The sequence below is a fragment of the Physella acuta genome, unplaced genomic scaffold (assembly GCF_028476545.2).
Source record: "Physella acuta isolate Inbredline_101_S28 unplaced genomic scaffold, ASM2847654v3 ptg000934l, whole genome shotgun sequence".
NCBI classification, from domain to species: Eukaryota; Metazoa; Mollusca; class Gastropoda; family Physidae; genus Physella; species Physella acuta.
Window position 1 is genome coordinate 320,189 of NW_026732451.1, and position 14,730 is coordinate 334,918.

The window sequence follows — 14,730 nt, forward strand, 5'->3', positions numbered from 1 at the left end:
TTAATAAGTAAATGCTTGAGTTATATATCACGTATTTTTTTTTAGTATGGAGCTATGATCATCTTAAACCAGGGGTCGGCTCTTTTGATGTCAAGATGCGGCTATCCAGTTCTATGCATAAATATTAATAATTATTTTATATTATTTTCAAAACTCATTAAAAAATATTATAAAGAAAAACAACTTTAAACACGATAAAAAACATCCATTAGAGAACGCTAAGAGAAGGTTGACCGTGTTTAGGGCTGCCGGGTTAGGGGAGACACCTCCGTAAAGAAAGAAAAATAAACCGGGAGTGGTCTCCCCTAAACTTTCTCGAAAACAACAGGGGATGGGAACTCGGGCTATAGACATGATTTTTAATAGAGGAATTGAAAGTGAGGGTGAGGATAATCGTCCCTCACTAGCCACTAATAGTGTTTTAAAGCAAAATATTTTCAGTCACACCATTGGTAGCGTCGAATTCACAAATTATGAGTTACTGAAAAATAGGAATTAAACTAAATAGCGGCGTATGATACGTCGCAGGTCAGCTTGTAGTTTATAAAAGATAATCAAAGTTATTAATTATTAGGTACTTTTTAAAAATAGCGATTGAACCTTTTTGCCCCCCCCCCCCCCTCCTAGGGATAGCGCTCTAGGCGACCGCCTAGTTCGCTTTATAGGTAGCGCCGGCCCTTTATGCATTAATACAAAAACGATGTAATCGCCAAGAAACATTGGGAAGTCGTTTAGAATAATTCAGACAAACCTCTACTGACCGTGAAATTTCCTACCACAACCCCACACAAGAGGTGTAGTGCCTCACCCTCGAAGAGAAGCCAGATAGAAACTCTGACTCCTATAAGGTTTTCTGCCATTAATTTTTTTTTTTGTCCGATGAGCGGCTCCTTGACAGTAAGGCGGTTCAGTTTGCCACCCAGAGTTTCCCAGCGGCTTTCTTAGCACATGGGGTCAGTTAATTGCTGAATTCAGGATTACTGCTGAATTCAACGGTCAAACTGCACAGGTGCATCAGCCGGCGTCCCTGGCTCCCCCCCCCCCCCCCCGTGAGCTAAAAACGCATGTAAATTTAAAAAGTACTAATAATATTGCGCATTATTATGCACATTTTGTTTTGGCGTTTGCTTGGTGCGCAATTCTTTTTTCTAATAGATTCTATTCTATTTTTAAAAGTTTAAGTAATTAAAAATCATGTCTATATTCCGAGTTATATACGAATATTCGAGAAAGTTTAGGGGAGATCACTCCCGGTTTATTAAAGTCTGTAAAGATTATAGGTCACCTAACATACAATAGTTTAATTAACATCATTGGATATCTTATCAAGCTATCGTATGTTTATAATCAGGCCATAACAAACGGTATCGGTTGATCTATCCTACCACGTGACCAGATTGTTTTTATCAGATGTTTATCTTCATGGTCCGCGAACCGTCACAGTGATACTTCAATGTTTCTGTGATCGGCTTTAAAGATGAAGCCGTTGGTAGTTTTGTTGCTGTGTCTGGTGACGTGGTCCCACCATGGAACTCTGGGGATGGATGTGTTTCACATGTCACAGGAGGTCGAAAGTAAGTCGTCCCCCCCCCCCTCTCTCACCCTCATCCACACCTAAATCGTTCTCATTGATCACTTTTGTAAACACAGAATTAGAATGTATCTAGCTTTGGTTAGTGTGTTATGTCTGGACGCACCTATCATCATCATTATCATCATCATCATTATTATCATCATCATCATCATCTTCATTATCATCAACATCATCATCATCTTCATTATCATCATCATCATCATCATCTTCATTATCATCATCATTATCATCATCATCATCATCATCATCATCATCATCATCTTCATTATCATCATCATCATCATCATCATCATCATCATCATCATCATCATCATCATCATCATCATCATCATCATCATCATCATTATCATCAACATCATCATCATCTTCATTATCATCATCATCATCATCATCATCATCATCATCATCATCATCATCATCATCATCATCATCTTCATTATCATCATCATCATCATCATCATCATCTTCATTATCAGCATCATCATCATCATCATCATCATCATCATCATCATCATCATCATCATCATCTTCATTATCATCATCATCATCATCATCATCTTCATTATCATCATCATCTTCATTATCATCATCATCATCATCATCTTCATTATCATCATCATCATCATCATCTTCAGTATCATCATCATCAAAAACGTAGCGACGATGCCTCCATGTTGGGCCCTTGACATTCCTGCTGTTTATGCTTCACTGGGAACTGGTCTTTTCCAAGTTTGATTTAGCCTACCTACTTTACGCTTTTTTTTCTTGAAGATATCAGTATATTGCCTGTCTGGTGAGGTTGCATGTTGGTTTGTGCAAGATATATTTAGTCTCCAGTTGCACTTTTGTATTTCTTTGTCAATAAGTTTTTGTCCAGTTTTTATTTACCATTGCCTACAGAGATCCGTTATAAATAATGATCAGATATGAGATATAGTCTATGTGTGTTGCCCAAAAGGATGAATCCCAATAAATTTGATGTTATTATATTTACTGCAGTCCGAACTATTATACTTTGTAGTTCTTCGTTCTTTTTATGCCTATATAGCTAAACTATTGTTTTTTTTTAAACTTAAATCTGACCAAACTAACATACCTCGAGAAAGGTTTTTAATGAGAAAACTCTACAAGGCAGTGTATTGTAAGGGGTCTTATTTAACTTGCAATATTAAACGTCTGTATTTTAGAAAGTCTAATCCAACATTTCTAGCCTCAAGTATTTTACAAGTTGTTTCCGCATTCATGATATTCAGACTGAAAACCGTACTTTAAGTCAAAATTTGTTCCACTTTTTAAACCGCTATTTTCATGTTATCACACCTCTACGGTGAATTGTAAAGTTTGAAACAAAATGTACTTTGTTTCACTCTCAGAAGAGTTCTACAAAGATCAGACGACCGACTTAGCTGCAGTTACTTTCAGCCTGGCCAAACATTTCCAGAGCCACATGGTGCTACAGCAGGCACCACAGAGGGCGAACGTCTACGGCTTCTCTCCCTCCATAGGGCAGAAAGTTACGTTACAGGTACGACATGCTCAAATCTTTCGTCCTTACACGTCACACCATTTCCCCCTACACATCACACCATCCCCCACACATCACATCATCCCCCCACACATCACACCATTTCCCCCCACACATCACACCATACCACCCACACATCACACCATTTCCCCCCACACATCACACCATACCACCCACACATCACACCATTTCCCCCTACATATCACACCATCCCCCCTATACATCACACGATCCCCTACACATCACACCATTTCCCCCCACACACCACACCATCCCTCCACACATATACACATCACATCATTCCCCCTACACATCACACCATTCCTCCCCCCCCCCCCATATCACACGATTTCTCCCCGTACAAAGGATACGTTTTTAGCTTTTAGCTTTAAAATAGAAAATAGTTCTTCATTTTAGTGTTATTTCTTAAAGCGATCAAGACATATAAGACAAATGGAAGTTTATAGCTTAGTTTTAAACTAGTAGCAAAATTGTTGAAAAATAAAATTTCAGATAGAAATGTTTAGGTTAGTATTTTCTACTATCTAACTATTTCAATCTCAAGTAAAATAACAGCGTTTTGCTAATATACGATGGATTGAACAGAAATGTACCAATCATCCACGCATACATTGCACTAACTGTTGCCATGGTAACCTATGTGACAGCTGACAACGACCCCGCCCACACAAACCTACAACTACGAGACTACGGTGCGACAAGGTCCCGAACCCGGGCTGGGTCAGTGGAACGTCCTGCTGGACCCGTTCGGACCCACGACTGTGGCCACAATCAGGGTGACGTCAGAGGGCGTGTCCCTGACCATTGATGACGTCTTGTTCGGTGACGTCTGGATCTGCTCTGGTCAGTCCAACATGCAGATGACCGTTATCTCGGTGAGTAGCCTCGGTCATTTTAGGTTCATCAATGTTAACTTTGTTTTCAGTAGAGCAGCATAGGTTGTGTTGTGTTGTGTTGGGTGGTGCTGTGTTGTGCTGGGTGGTGTTTTGTTGTGCTGGGTGGTGCTGGACGGTGCTGGGTGGTGCATAGCTGTTGGTAAACGTCATCAAGGCCATCATTTTTTATCCTTTAATGTTGGAGCATAACGGCAACCTGCCCCAGGTTCTTTTACCCAACTACGTCACTCAAAAACAACTTTAAATTGATGCTGAGTTTTATTGTGAAATATCGCAAGAAAATATGTTTTCACATAAATAGACACTCCACCACCAAACGCCTTGCATTAATATTGTATTTCAGTCCAGTGTTTTCATATTTATGTATTATTTTCCCAGGAAACTTGTTTTTAAAGACGTTTTTCCGCTATTGTAAAAGTAATTTATAGTAGCAAATATATTGTACAACACATTACAAGCCAACAAATGATTAGGACTGTAAATTAAAAGACGAGGTTAAAAACTATAACATTGCCGTAAAAGTTTTGTATATTTGCCTGATGTTTGTTTGTTTGACTGTCTGTCAGATCGACGTGGCCACCGAGGAGATGGCAGATGCCCACAACTACCCCAACATCCGCCTGATGACCGTCAACATGGACGAAGCTGCCACGCCCCAGTATGACCTCATTAAAGTAGAACAATCATGGATTAAAGCTGACAGCAGTAAGGATGAGATATAATCAACCCTAACCTTTACTCCAACATCCCAGAGAAAATAGTTTCTTTTTCAAGGAGTTGCACGTATAAATTCTTTCCGTAACCAAGTTTCAGCAAATCAGTTTTCAAGTTTGTCGCCTAGGGTAGGCTACATAAACCAACCAATGATAATGGATTTTGCAGGAGACTTGACCAGAGTTTCTTCCAGGCATCTCTTCGGGGGGGCGAAGCCCCCCCGAAAAATTTTTACCGCCCCCCCCGAACGAAATGAAATTTATATAATTTATATAGAAAATATATACTTTTAACAGTGTCCGCCCCCCCGAAGAAAGTCTACCGCCCCCCCGAAAATTTCTAGTGCCCCCCCGGAGAAAAAAGTCTGCAAGAAACACTGGACTTGACGGTTTAGTACGAGATCGAATAAACTCTTATTGAGCCTGTGGTTTATTTTTTTATTTGCTAAAATGGCCGAAACGCATTGATAATTAATTTCTAGCTCTAATTAACTTACGTTAATATTTAATTAATTGTTTAATTATAAAAGCTGTATTAAGGCCTAACTTCCATGTAAAAAAAAATTCGCTTTGTCCTCTAAAAAAAGCCTTTAAATCAGTTAAAGTAATGTCTATAATAAGCTATTAATTATTGTTAAATCAATACGTGTCTTTATAATTAGACAAACCATAGTTTTCTAATGTTGAGATGTCTGTCTACCCCAGGTTCTATCGGCCACGACGCTTGGACGTATTTCTCAGCCGTCTGCTGGCTCTATGGCAAGGCAATCTTCAAGGCCAAAAACTACCCCATAGGATTGGTGGCTACAGACTGGGGCGGCACCCCCGTGCAGGCGTGGTCCTCCCCTGAGGCTCTGGCGTCCTGTGGTATCCATGACAATCCTAGCATTGTCCAACCAGATTCGTACATCAAGTCAGTTGTTTTGTTATTGTCCAATCAGATTCATACATCAAGTCAGTTGTTTTGTTATTGTCCAATCAGATTCATACATCAAGTCAGTTGTTTTGTTATTGTCCAATCAGATTCATACATCAAGTCAGTTGTTTTGTCGTTGTCCAATCAGATTCATACATCAAGTCAGTTGTTTTGTTATTGTCCAACCAGATTCGTACATCAAGTCAGTTGTTTTGTTATTGTCCAATCAGATTCATACATCAAGTCAGTTGTTTTGTTATTGTCCAATCAGATTCATTCATCAAGTCATTTGTTTTGTTTTTGTCCAACCAGATTCATACATCAAGTCAGTTGTTTTGTCATTGTCCAATCAGATTCGTACATAAAGTCAGTTGTTTTGTTATTGTCCGATCATATTCATACATCAAGTCAGTTGTTTTGTCGTTGTCCAGTCAGATTCATTCATCAAGTCAGTTGTTTTGTCATTGTCCAATCAGATTCCTACATAAAGTCAGTTGTTTTGTTATTGTCCAGTCAGATTAATAACCATATCCTTAATTTTCACGACTCTGAAAATAGTCTAAATACTTTAATAATCACATTAAGCTTTACAAAAATTATACTTTTAAACCCACCCCTCCCTTTCCCCGCACGTGTGCACATTTGACACCTGTATAGTTCAGCACCAGATCATTTCTATTTTACCTGCAGATACCTGGAGCAACAGCCACCGGAAGTACGCCGCAGACTTGAGGCGCCATCAGAAAAGTCTGTCTTGTGGAACTCTATGATACACCCCCTGCTGGGGATGACGATCTACGGCGCCATCTGGTACCAAGGTCAGTCCAAGAGATTGGGGTACCATGGCTGTGAGGGGGGGGGGGGGGCGTGCGTGATGTAAAACCTAACACGTCTATTTAAAATTCTTCAAATCCATACTTTCTTTTTTAACTGCATTGCATTTTAGTTTTTCGAAATTTAGCAACTAAATTTATTCAGTACGCCTTGACCATTAGTCAGATTAAATTTATTCAGTAAGCCTTGACCATTAGTCAGATTAAATGTATTCAGTAAGCCTTGACCATTAGTCAGATTAAATTTATTCAGTAAGCCTTGACCATTAGTCAGATTAAATTTATTCAGTAATCCTTGACGGTTAGTCAGACATAAATCAGCGCCTGGAGTATCGCGATGACGTAATATTTACCTGTTGACCGTATGGCATCGTGTCTGGTACCTACAGGTGAATCTGACGCCGGCCCACCAGCCGTGAACCGCTACAACTGCACCTTCCCAGCCATGATAAAAGACTGGAGAGCAAACTTTAACCGTGCATCTAACGGCCAGACCAGCGCAAACTTTCCGTTTGGATTTGTACAGGTCAGGTTGTATGGGCGATCTAGTGCCACGGTCCAATGGTTAGGCAACTTTCCGTTTGGATGTGTATAGGTCAGGTTCTATGGGCGATCTAGTGCCACGGTCCAATGGTTAGGCAACTTTCCGTTTAGATTTGTACAGGTCAGGTTCTATGGGCGATCTAGTGCCACGGTCCAATGGTTAGCGATAGGTTTACTCATACACTTTCATAACACTCAATCGTTACGTGGAAGGTTGGTCATACATTTACTTCATAGATTGTTTTCATCCTCGCGTTTTTTAGTCAAGGTGTTTATGTCGGAATGGTGTGGGGGGGGGGGGGGGGGGGTATGTGACTTATGTCGGGCTTCTTTTAGTAAATAGGTTTTTGTCTGAGTGTTTGTGTCGGGGTTTTGTAATATCACATTTTTAGAGAGATTATTTTCTACACTTAGCTTTCTTTTTTAAAATTCTCGCTGTAATAATACTAATTAATGTGCCTAACTGTACGTGTTTTTTTTAAGATGAACACTATAACTGTATACCAAATATCTGGACAAAGAATGTAGCTTACACCCCCCCCCCCCCACCCACACACCTTCTACACACAACTGACAGTCTAAAACCTTGTTCTAGTTGGCACCCAACTCCCCGAGCCCAGGACCTACGTCAGGATTTACTGACATCCGCTGGCACCAGACAGCTGACCGGGGCTACGTCCCCAACCCTGACCTCAACAACGTCTTCATGGCCGTGGCTATGGACTTGCCGGACTTCGACTCGCCATCCGGCGCGTGAGTAACTATGACAACCAAAACACGTTGTCATCTAGAACCACTGGCATACCTTCTAACCATATTTTAACTAGCTAGTGGAGAAGTGTTTTACTGTTGTAATGGTGCCTCATCTCTGTTTTCTGGTAGGGTTTTAGGATAGTTCGAAGTAGCTAGAGCTTCTTAAAAAGAAATACATTAGTTTTTCATACAATTTGCAGCTCCAGTCTTTGGAGGGGGGGGGGGGGTATTTTCTTTGAGGTTCTCAGCATATGTTAAAACACAAACAAGATACATATCATTGTAGAGTAAACCGTATGTTATATCATAGAAACATTCTATTTTAGTCTTAGTGAGTTAAATTTTGTTAAAAGAAGAAAAGCTTTGAACTAGTAGTGTTTTTTTTCTATTCATCCAACTATTCTAAACAGCAGGAGTTTAGTTTAAAGAAAGATAAAATCAAGGGCAACGTTCATATATCACCACCTTACCCAATAAATCCGTATAATGAAAAATACAGCACCTCTAATTTCCCTACTTGCTGTGTGTAATGTATACGCAGAGGCGTAGCGACCCTTCCCGGCGCCCGGGGACAAACTTTCGATTTGCACCCCCCCCCCCGCTCGAACTTTCAATTTGGCGCCCCCCCCCTTAGGTCGGCGCCCGGGGACATATGCCCCCCCCCCGCCCCCTTCCCTCGCTGCGCCTCTGTGTATACGATCCCTAGATAAACAACTACGAAGTAGATCAATGTGTTCTGTGAAGCCAGTACAACCATTTTCCCCTTTTAGAATCCACCCACGTTACAAGAAGGACATTGGAGACAGGTTGGCGATCAGCGGGTTGGCAGTGGCCTACAACCAGGGCGGTTTATTCCAGGGGCCGCTACCCTCGGGTTCCAGCCTGACCCCTGCAGGTCTGGTCATAGACTACGGCACCACCTGGACCCTGGAGATCAGAGTCAACTCTGGATTTGAGGTAAACTTGATCGATGTTGATTTGGTGATCTCTCACTACTAAATTTGATGTAAAGTTGATAAATATTGATTTGATAGTTTTTAATATGATTCATACATAATTAAATTCTGCATCATAAACCCTAAATATAAGTTGCATGGCGGGGGGGGGGGGGGGGGGAGTGTCGAGGTGCGTAAAATAGAGACTAACTTTGTATAGAAATAAATGATAGCCATGTTGAATCCGACGCTAAGTAGGTCGTTAGACACCATTGTTAGCTGTCGTCATGGTATACAGAAGCAGAGTTTCTTCCAGGCTTCTCTCCGGGGGAGTGGGTGGGGGCTCTGCTCCCCGAACTAAATAGAATTTTTATAGAACATATATACTTTTAACAGTGTCCCCACCCCCCCCCCCCTCGAGAATTTCAAGTGCCCCCACCAACCCACCCCCACCACCCCCTCCCGGAGAAAAAAAAGTCGGGAAGAAACACTGTACAGAAGTTTTACTTGGTCAGACTTATACAGTTGGCCTATACCAAATATAGCAATCCCATTTCAAATGAAAACTGTTTTCTCACAGGTTCAATGCTCACATGCACGCTGGGTTGCCACAAGCATCACTGCTCACACCCAGACCACCGTAACGGTCAACTCGGCCAACGTATGCAACACAGGAGAAAAGATAACTGGCATTCGCTACGCTTGGAGCGAATCGCCTTGCGCATTACATAAGTGCGCAGTATATGAGACATCTAAGGGACTTCCGGCTCCACCATTTGTGTCTTATGCTGATTATGACCAAGTGGGGAATCCTTACTTTACATTTGATCGACCACAACACATTTGACAGATTTTCCTTTTTAAAAGTATCAAAACGATTTGTTTATTTTTATTTAATCTATTTTTTTCAACGTAATTGTTTTCTAAATATATGTGATTCGGACATAAATCTAAATACTAAATTGACCAATAAATATGTTTTAATAAACTATTTTGTTTACTTCAATATTAATATTATTGAAATTAGTATATTATTATTATTATATTATTATTTTTAAAAACTCTATTAAACCTTCAGCATCCCTGCCCACCACACACACACACACACACACACACACAAAACGCAGCCTACTTCAATATTTTTAATACTGATATAGTCAGATATAGACTAGCACTCCGCTACGTTAACAATTGGTACATAAACGCCGTAGACGTTTGAGAGGCGTAGCGACCCTTCCCCGCGCCCGGGGACAAACTTTCAATTTGGCGCCTCCCCCCCCCCCCCCCCCCCCCCCCCCCATACATTTTTTTACATTTATAATACAAAAATGCAGCTAAAATGAGCTTTTTTAATTTTTGTCCAACTCATTTTGGCGCCTCTGAATGTGTATAGCTAAAGCATTGTTCGTCCACTATATTGTACAACAGCCTTTCTGTATGTCTACAATGTGTATGATCTAGTGCGTGTACACTTAAAAACGATCAAAAATGACGTAAAGCTTTTGAAATTCCCCCCCCCTGCCACCTCTTTTTACAAATTGTCACAAAAAATCACCCCACCCTCACCCCGCTGACATCACACTTCAGCATACAATCATACGTCTCTCCTCCGCCGCCGCCTATTTCAAACACGGCTGTAGACTGTAGAGAAGGATAAAGATGTATTCTAGATCTATGATCTGCTACACAGAGTAGGCTTGTGTTTAGTGTAGAAAAAAATAACATGTAAGTCGGTGATACGATGCTGATTGATGAATTCTTTTGTAAAGAAAAACTGCATTAGTAACTAGATCTACTAACTAGATTAATATTTTTCTTTGAATTATACTTTTTAATTCAAAACATTATAACAAACTTGCGAAGCTATGTAATAATTACATATTACATATTGATGTGGTTTAAGGGGACATCCATAAATGACATCACGCATTTTTTGAGGATTTTTATCTCACCCCTCCCCTCCATCACACATTGTCACAAAAAGCCAGACCCCCTCTCCCCAGAAAATGACGTCACACCTCAGCCTACAACCCCGCTCAAAATTGCAGTTGAATTTTTCTTAAAACAATGAAAATTTTTTTCTAGAATATTGTTTGAATTCTGTCAACATAGAGTATTTTAATCAATTCCTGTTACAGTTTATTTAAACAGTTTTATAAAACGCGAAATAACGGTTAAAACTCGTTTTCTAGCATTTCTTAGTGACGTCACAACATCTGAACATTCCCTCCCCCCTCCACCTCATCACACACCGTCACAAAAATACTGACCCCCCTCCCCCTAAGAGTGTAACGACATTTATTTACGACCCCTAAGCATAATTTTAATGACGTATTCATTTCTCAATAACGTTAACATGGACACTATGTTGGAAACTACGCGCCTATCTATCAACTAAAATACATTACAATGTGTCAATTTTGTTTATTTCATTTTAGTTTCAGTACACGTATTTTATCTGGCAATTATTAGATCTTCTGGTCTGTTTTTGTTAGGTATTATTTGGATCGACTGAAAAATTTAGTTTCTAGATCTAGATCTAGATCTAGATTAGTTAGATCTAGATATTCCACATCATAAAACTGGGTAGACAGATCTAGAGTCTAGATCTAGATCTAGAAGATTTTATATTTCTTAAATTTAAATCAAGAGTATTTGAGAGTATTTGACTGTGTAACGTAACACTCACTGTCACTGTCGGATGATTTTAGCCGCAAATTTTAGTTTATTTTATTCGCCGCTTAGGGTTAAGGGGGGGGGGGGGGTTAAAGGCAAAAGTTTATAATATTCTCCATATTCAATTGGATGATTATAGATACCGGTGTCCTATAATGGAGTCTTCTTTAAAAAAGGGGTGTTGGGTTGTTAGTAGTATTGTAATCTCAACTAATCAACTAATCATTTAATCATGGTAATTACTAGTAATTAACGTTAGGCGTATGGTAGAACCACGGTTGGGGTTAGGGACAGGGTTAGCATTGAAATTATTAGCCAGCCATGTGTGTATTTTTTAGTTAACTACCAGCAACCTAACACCCTGGGAAAACGGAAACAAAGTGCTACTTTTGTCAAGTTTGACCCTAGGTGCACGGTTTAAGTTTAGGGGTATGACTACGACTATATTTAGTATAAAAAAGTGCAGTAACTATTCGTATATCAAGGTCAAATCCGGTTTAAAATGCAGATTCTGGATAAAAATCTGTTGTCAATTATAATTTTCGTTTCCGGTTAAATTTGAAATTGAGGCGGTGATTTTGGTTAGGCCTATTTGTTAATTTATTATCTAGATCTGTTAGATTCTATAGGCTTAGTAATAATTTTATTATCTTAATGATGTAGATCTGCTTATAGCTTAACAAATAATATTTTTATTACCTAGATCTAGATCTAAATGATTTATTTATTTGATTGATATGAGTAGTAGTAGTGCTAGATCTAGTAACAAGTGGGTCTTGGTAAATTGCAAAATGGCAATTAGGAAATTTTTTTTAGATATACCTGCAAAATTACAGGTGAAAAGCAAGACATGATTTCCAAGAACTTTTTGGTCTTGGGTTGTTGTTTTAGATGTTCTAGAGTTAATAGTTCTTAACAAGATCACAAGTCTTATATTTTTTTTACAGCCTTACATAACAAAGGCTGAATATCAGACAGTTTTGAACAAGTTGGTGCTTCAAACCAACCAACAACACAAAAGAAAAAGTTATTTAATCCGAAACGGAGCTTAGGTTGTAGCAATATAAATTAAAATAAAAGGCGTTATGTCATGTATATCATAAGCACATTACAATTGGGGTAGGGTATAATTTTTGCAGACATCTTCACATTTTACCTCCTCCCAGGGAAACAATCAGGCGGGGGTAAGTTTAGATAAAAATGTCACATAACTGGTGGTTTTTTTACCCATCTCTTTTATCATCTTGCCATTTTGTGTCTTGCTTTTTCCCAAGACCCATTACTAGTAGACTATAGTAGACTACACTACTATAGAGATGGCTTATGACTTGTAGTAAGGAGTTATAGAAAGTGTAGAGCAAGAGTCAGTGTAGACTAATTTGCTTTTAATTAGAATTAAGTGTGCAGTGTTAAGTTTTTCTTAAAATTCTTGAGACTATATCTAAATCTAGATATTCTCTATAGTCTATTTGCCAGAAAGCCAGATACTAGATAAGATAGGATTGATAATTAAATGGCCTAATAATAATAACTATGAATAGTTGGCCCAATCATAGTAAAATTATATATAGGGTCTATTAATTTATTAGATTAGGGACTAGCCAGACAGACTCTTAATTTAACTATTATTATTATTAACTTAGAATCTTGCCTAAGGATTAGATAGCATTTATTAACCTTTTAATGTCAACTTAATGCTTCTTTGCCCTGAATAATTACAATGTTAAAGGTATTTTTCTCCATAATTTTTAATACTACTACTATTTTTTTCAGATGTGGTATGTATGCATCTTTCCAGAATCTCAGAACTGCATACCTTTTACAAACATTGAAATTATTTAATCCAGTCAAATCTGCACTATCATTTAGAAGCATGTCAGACCCAGTTGAAGCAGGGAAAGTTGCTGCTGCTTATAAATCTGTTGATGACTACATTAAGCACCATCAAGTTGTCGGAATCGGCAGCGGTTCAACCATAGTTTATGCAGTTCATCGGATAGCTGAAAGAAACAAGCTAGAAAAGCTGAATCTTATTTGTATCCCAACCTCATTTCAGGCCCGTCAGTTGATCAATGATCACGGATTAACTTTGGGCAGTCTTGAAAATACACCAGAGATTGACATAGCAATTGATGGAGCTGATGAAGTTGATAACAAGATGAACTTAATTAAAGGCGGGGGTGGTTGTTTGTTGCAGGAGAAGGTTATTGCCTCCTGTGCTAAACAGTTCATTGTCATAGCTGATTCTAGAAAAAACTCTCAGTCTCTTGGTACCACTTGGAAGAAAGGTCTGCCTATTGAAGTCCTACCTATGGCTTACAAACCTGTGCAGTTAAAAATCGTGCATCTTCTAGGAGGGAAAGCAGTGTTGAGAATGGCTGTGAATAAAGCAGGTCCAGTTGTTACGGACAATGGCAATTTTTTGATTGATTGGTTATTTGAGGGGGATCAGAACTGGGAAGAGGTAAATAAAGTTTTGTTAAATATTGCAGGGGTTATTGACACTGGGTTATTTTTAGATATGGCAGATGCTGTTTACTTTGGGACTCCTGAGGGTCAAGTTGATGTGAGAAAGAGGTCAGCTTAAGCAAAATCCTATAGACTTTGTATAATAATCAGTAATAAAATTTTGTATAGTTATGTTTTCTTGTTTTTTAGTTTTTAAGAACTTTTTGTACTTACCAATTATGTACTGGTATTACAATACAGATGATGGTGGTATATTTTTCTATCACTTTATCATTTATTAAAATAAAGAAGCCAACTTAAAGTTTGAAGCTTCAGTGAAATGTGATGCTTCCCTTGAACTCTGACAATTCTAAACAACATTCTTTCAACAAAATTTGAAGGGAGTGGGGGTTACTTAAAACTTGAGTGTATTGAGGCTGGTAAAAGAATATACCTTCTTTATAACTTCTATTTCATTTTGTGGGAGCAGAGGATGCCTGAAACTGTGGCTCTGATATAGCTTATCCTAAGGAATGTGTAATCCATCCAACTGCTTTAACCTCTTTGTGGCTTGAAGCTTTTGTCCAGTCTATAAACGCCACAAGAAGTTTCTCAGTTGTTATTTTAAGTAAAGAGGCAATGGTTTACTGGGCTAGTGTTAATAGGTATGTGGAAGCAAACTAGCTTTTCTAATTGCCTGTACTCAACACAATTAACTTGATCAAGTCATACAAGCATTAAGTTATTGAGTACATTTTTAGAGTTTGACAGAAGACTATTTCAAAGTCTCATGTTTTAAACATATTTTAGTTCTGCCAGTGATGTTGAATTAGCTGTCACAGCTGTTTGGAAAACAGCCAGGTGACAGCTTCAAGTT

General features: G+C 38.9%; 2 protein-coding genes across 4 annotated transcripts; both read left to right on the forward strand.

Annotated features, from left to right (window-relative positions):
* The first annotated feature begins 1,402 nt into the window (after positions 1-1,402).
* Positions 1,403-9,711, forward strand: LOC131953612 (sialate O-acetylesterase). The gene is made up of 10 exons (XM_059316870.1): positions 1,403-1,574; positions 2,968-3,119; positions 3,788-4,015; positions 4,603-4,741; positions 5,455-5,662; positions 6,356-6,483; positions 6,888-7,024; positions 7,637-7,794; positions 8,565-8,751; positions 9,310-9,711. The coding sequence occupies exons 1-10, from the start codon at positions 1,478-1,480 to the stop codon at positions 9,574-9,576; spliced, it is 1,701 nt and encodes a 566-aa protein (XP_059172853.1). The 5' UTR covers positions 1,403-1,477; the 3' UTR covers positions 9,577-9,711.
* A 1,438-nt stretch (positions 9,712-11,149) lies between these two features.
* On the forward strand, positions 11,150-14,045 carry LOC131953616 (ribose-5-phosphate isomerase). 3 transcript variants are annotated; one of them, XM_059316883.1, is made up of 2 exons: positions 11,150-11,224; positions 13,179-14,045. In XM_059316883.1, exon 2 carries the CDS (start codon positions 13,186-13,188, stop codon positions 13,990-13,992), a length of 807 nt encoding a protein of 268 aa, XP_059172866.1. In that variant the 5' UTR covers positions 11,150-11,224; positions 13,179-13,185; the 3' UTR covers positions 13,993-14,045. The 3 variants fall into 3 exon arrangements, with proteins under 3 accessions (XP_059172866.1, XP_059172865.1, XP_059172867.1); XM_059316882.1 differs by lacking the exon at positions 11,150-11,224 and adding an exon at positions 11,235-11,315; XM_059316884.1 differs by lacking the exon at positions 11,150-11,224 and adding an exon at positions 11,812-11,834.
* The last annotated feature ends 685 nt before the right edge of the window (positions 14,046-14,730 follow it).

Excerpts from the sequence above, each read along its gene's own strand:
- LOC131953612 (XM_059316870.1), top strand. The coding sequence starts at position 1,478 with ATGAAGCCGTTGGTAGTTTTGTTGCTGTGTCTGGTGACGTGGTCCCAC. Across the intron at positions 1,575-2,967 it reads CATGTCACAGGAGGTCGAAA|AAGAGTTCTACAAAGATCAG; the intron begins GTAAGTCGTCCC and ends TTTCACTCTCAG. Across the intron at positions 4,016-4,602 it reads TGCAGATGACCGTTATCTCG|ATCGACGTGGCCACCGAGGA; the intron begins GTGAGTAGCCTC and ends ACTGTCTGTCAG.
- LOC131953616 (XM_059316883.1), top strand. The coding sequence starts at position 13,186 with ATGTATGCATCTTTCCAGAATCTCAGAACTGCATACCTTTTACAAACA.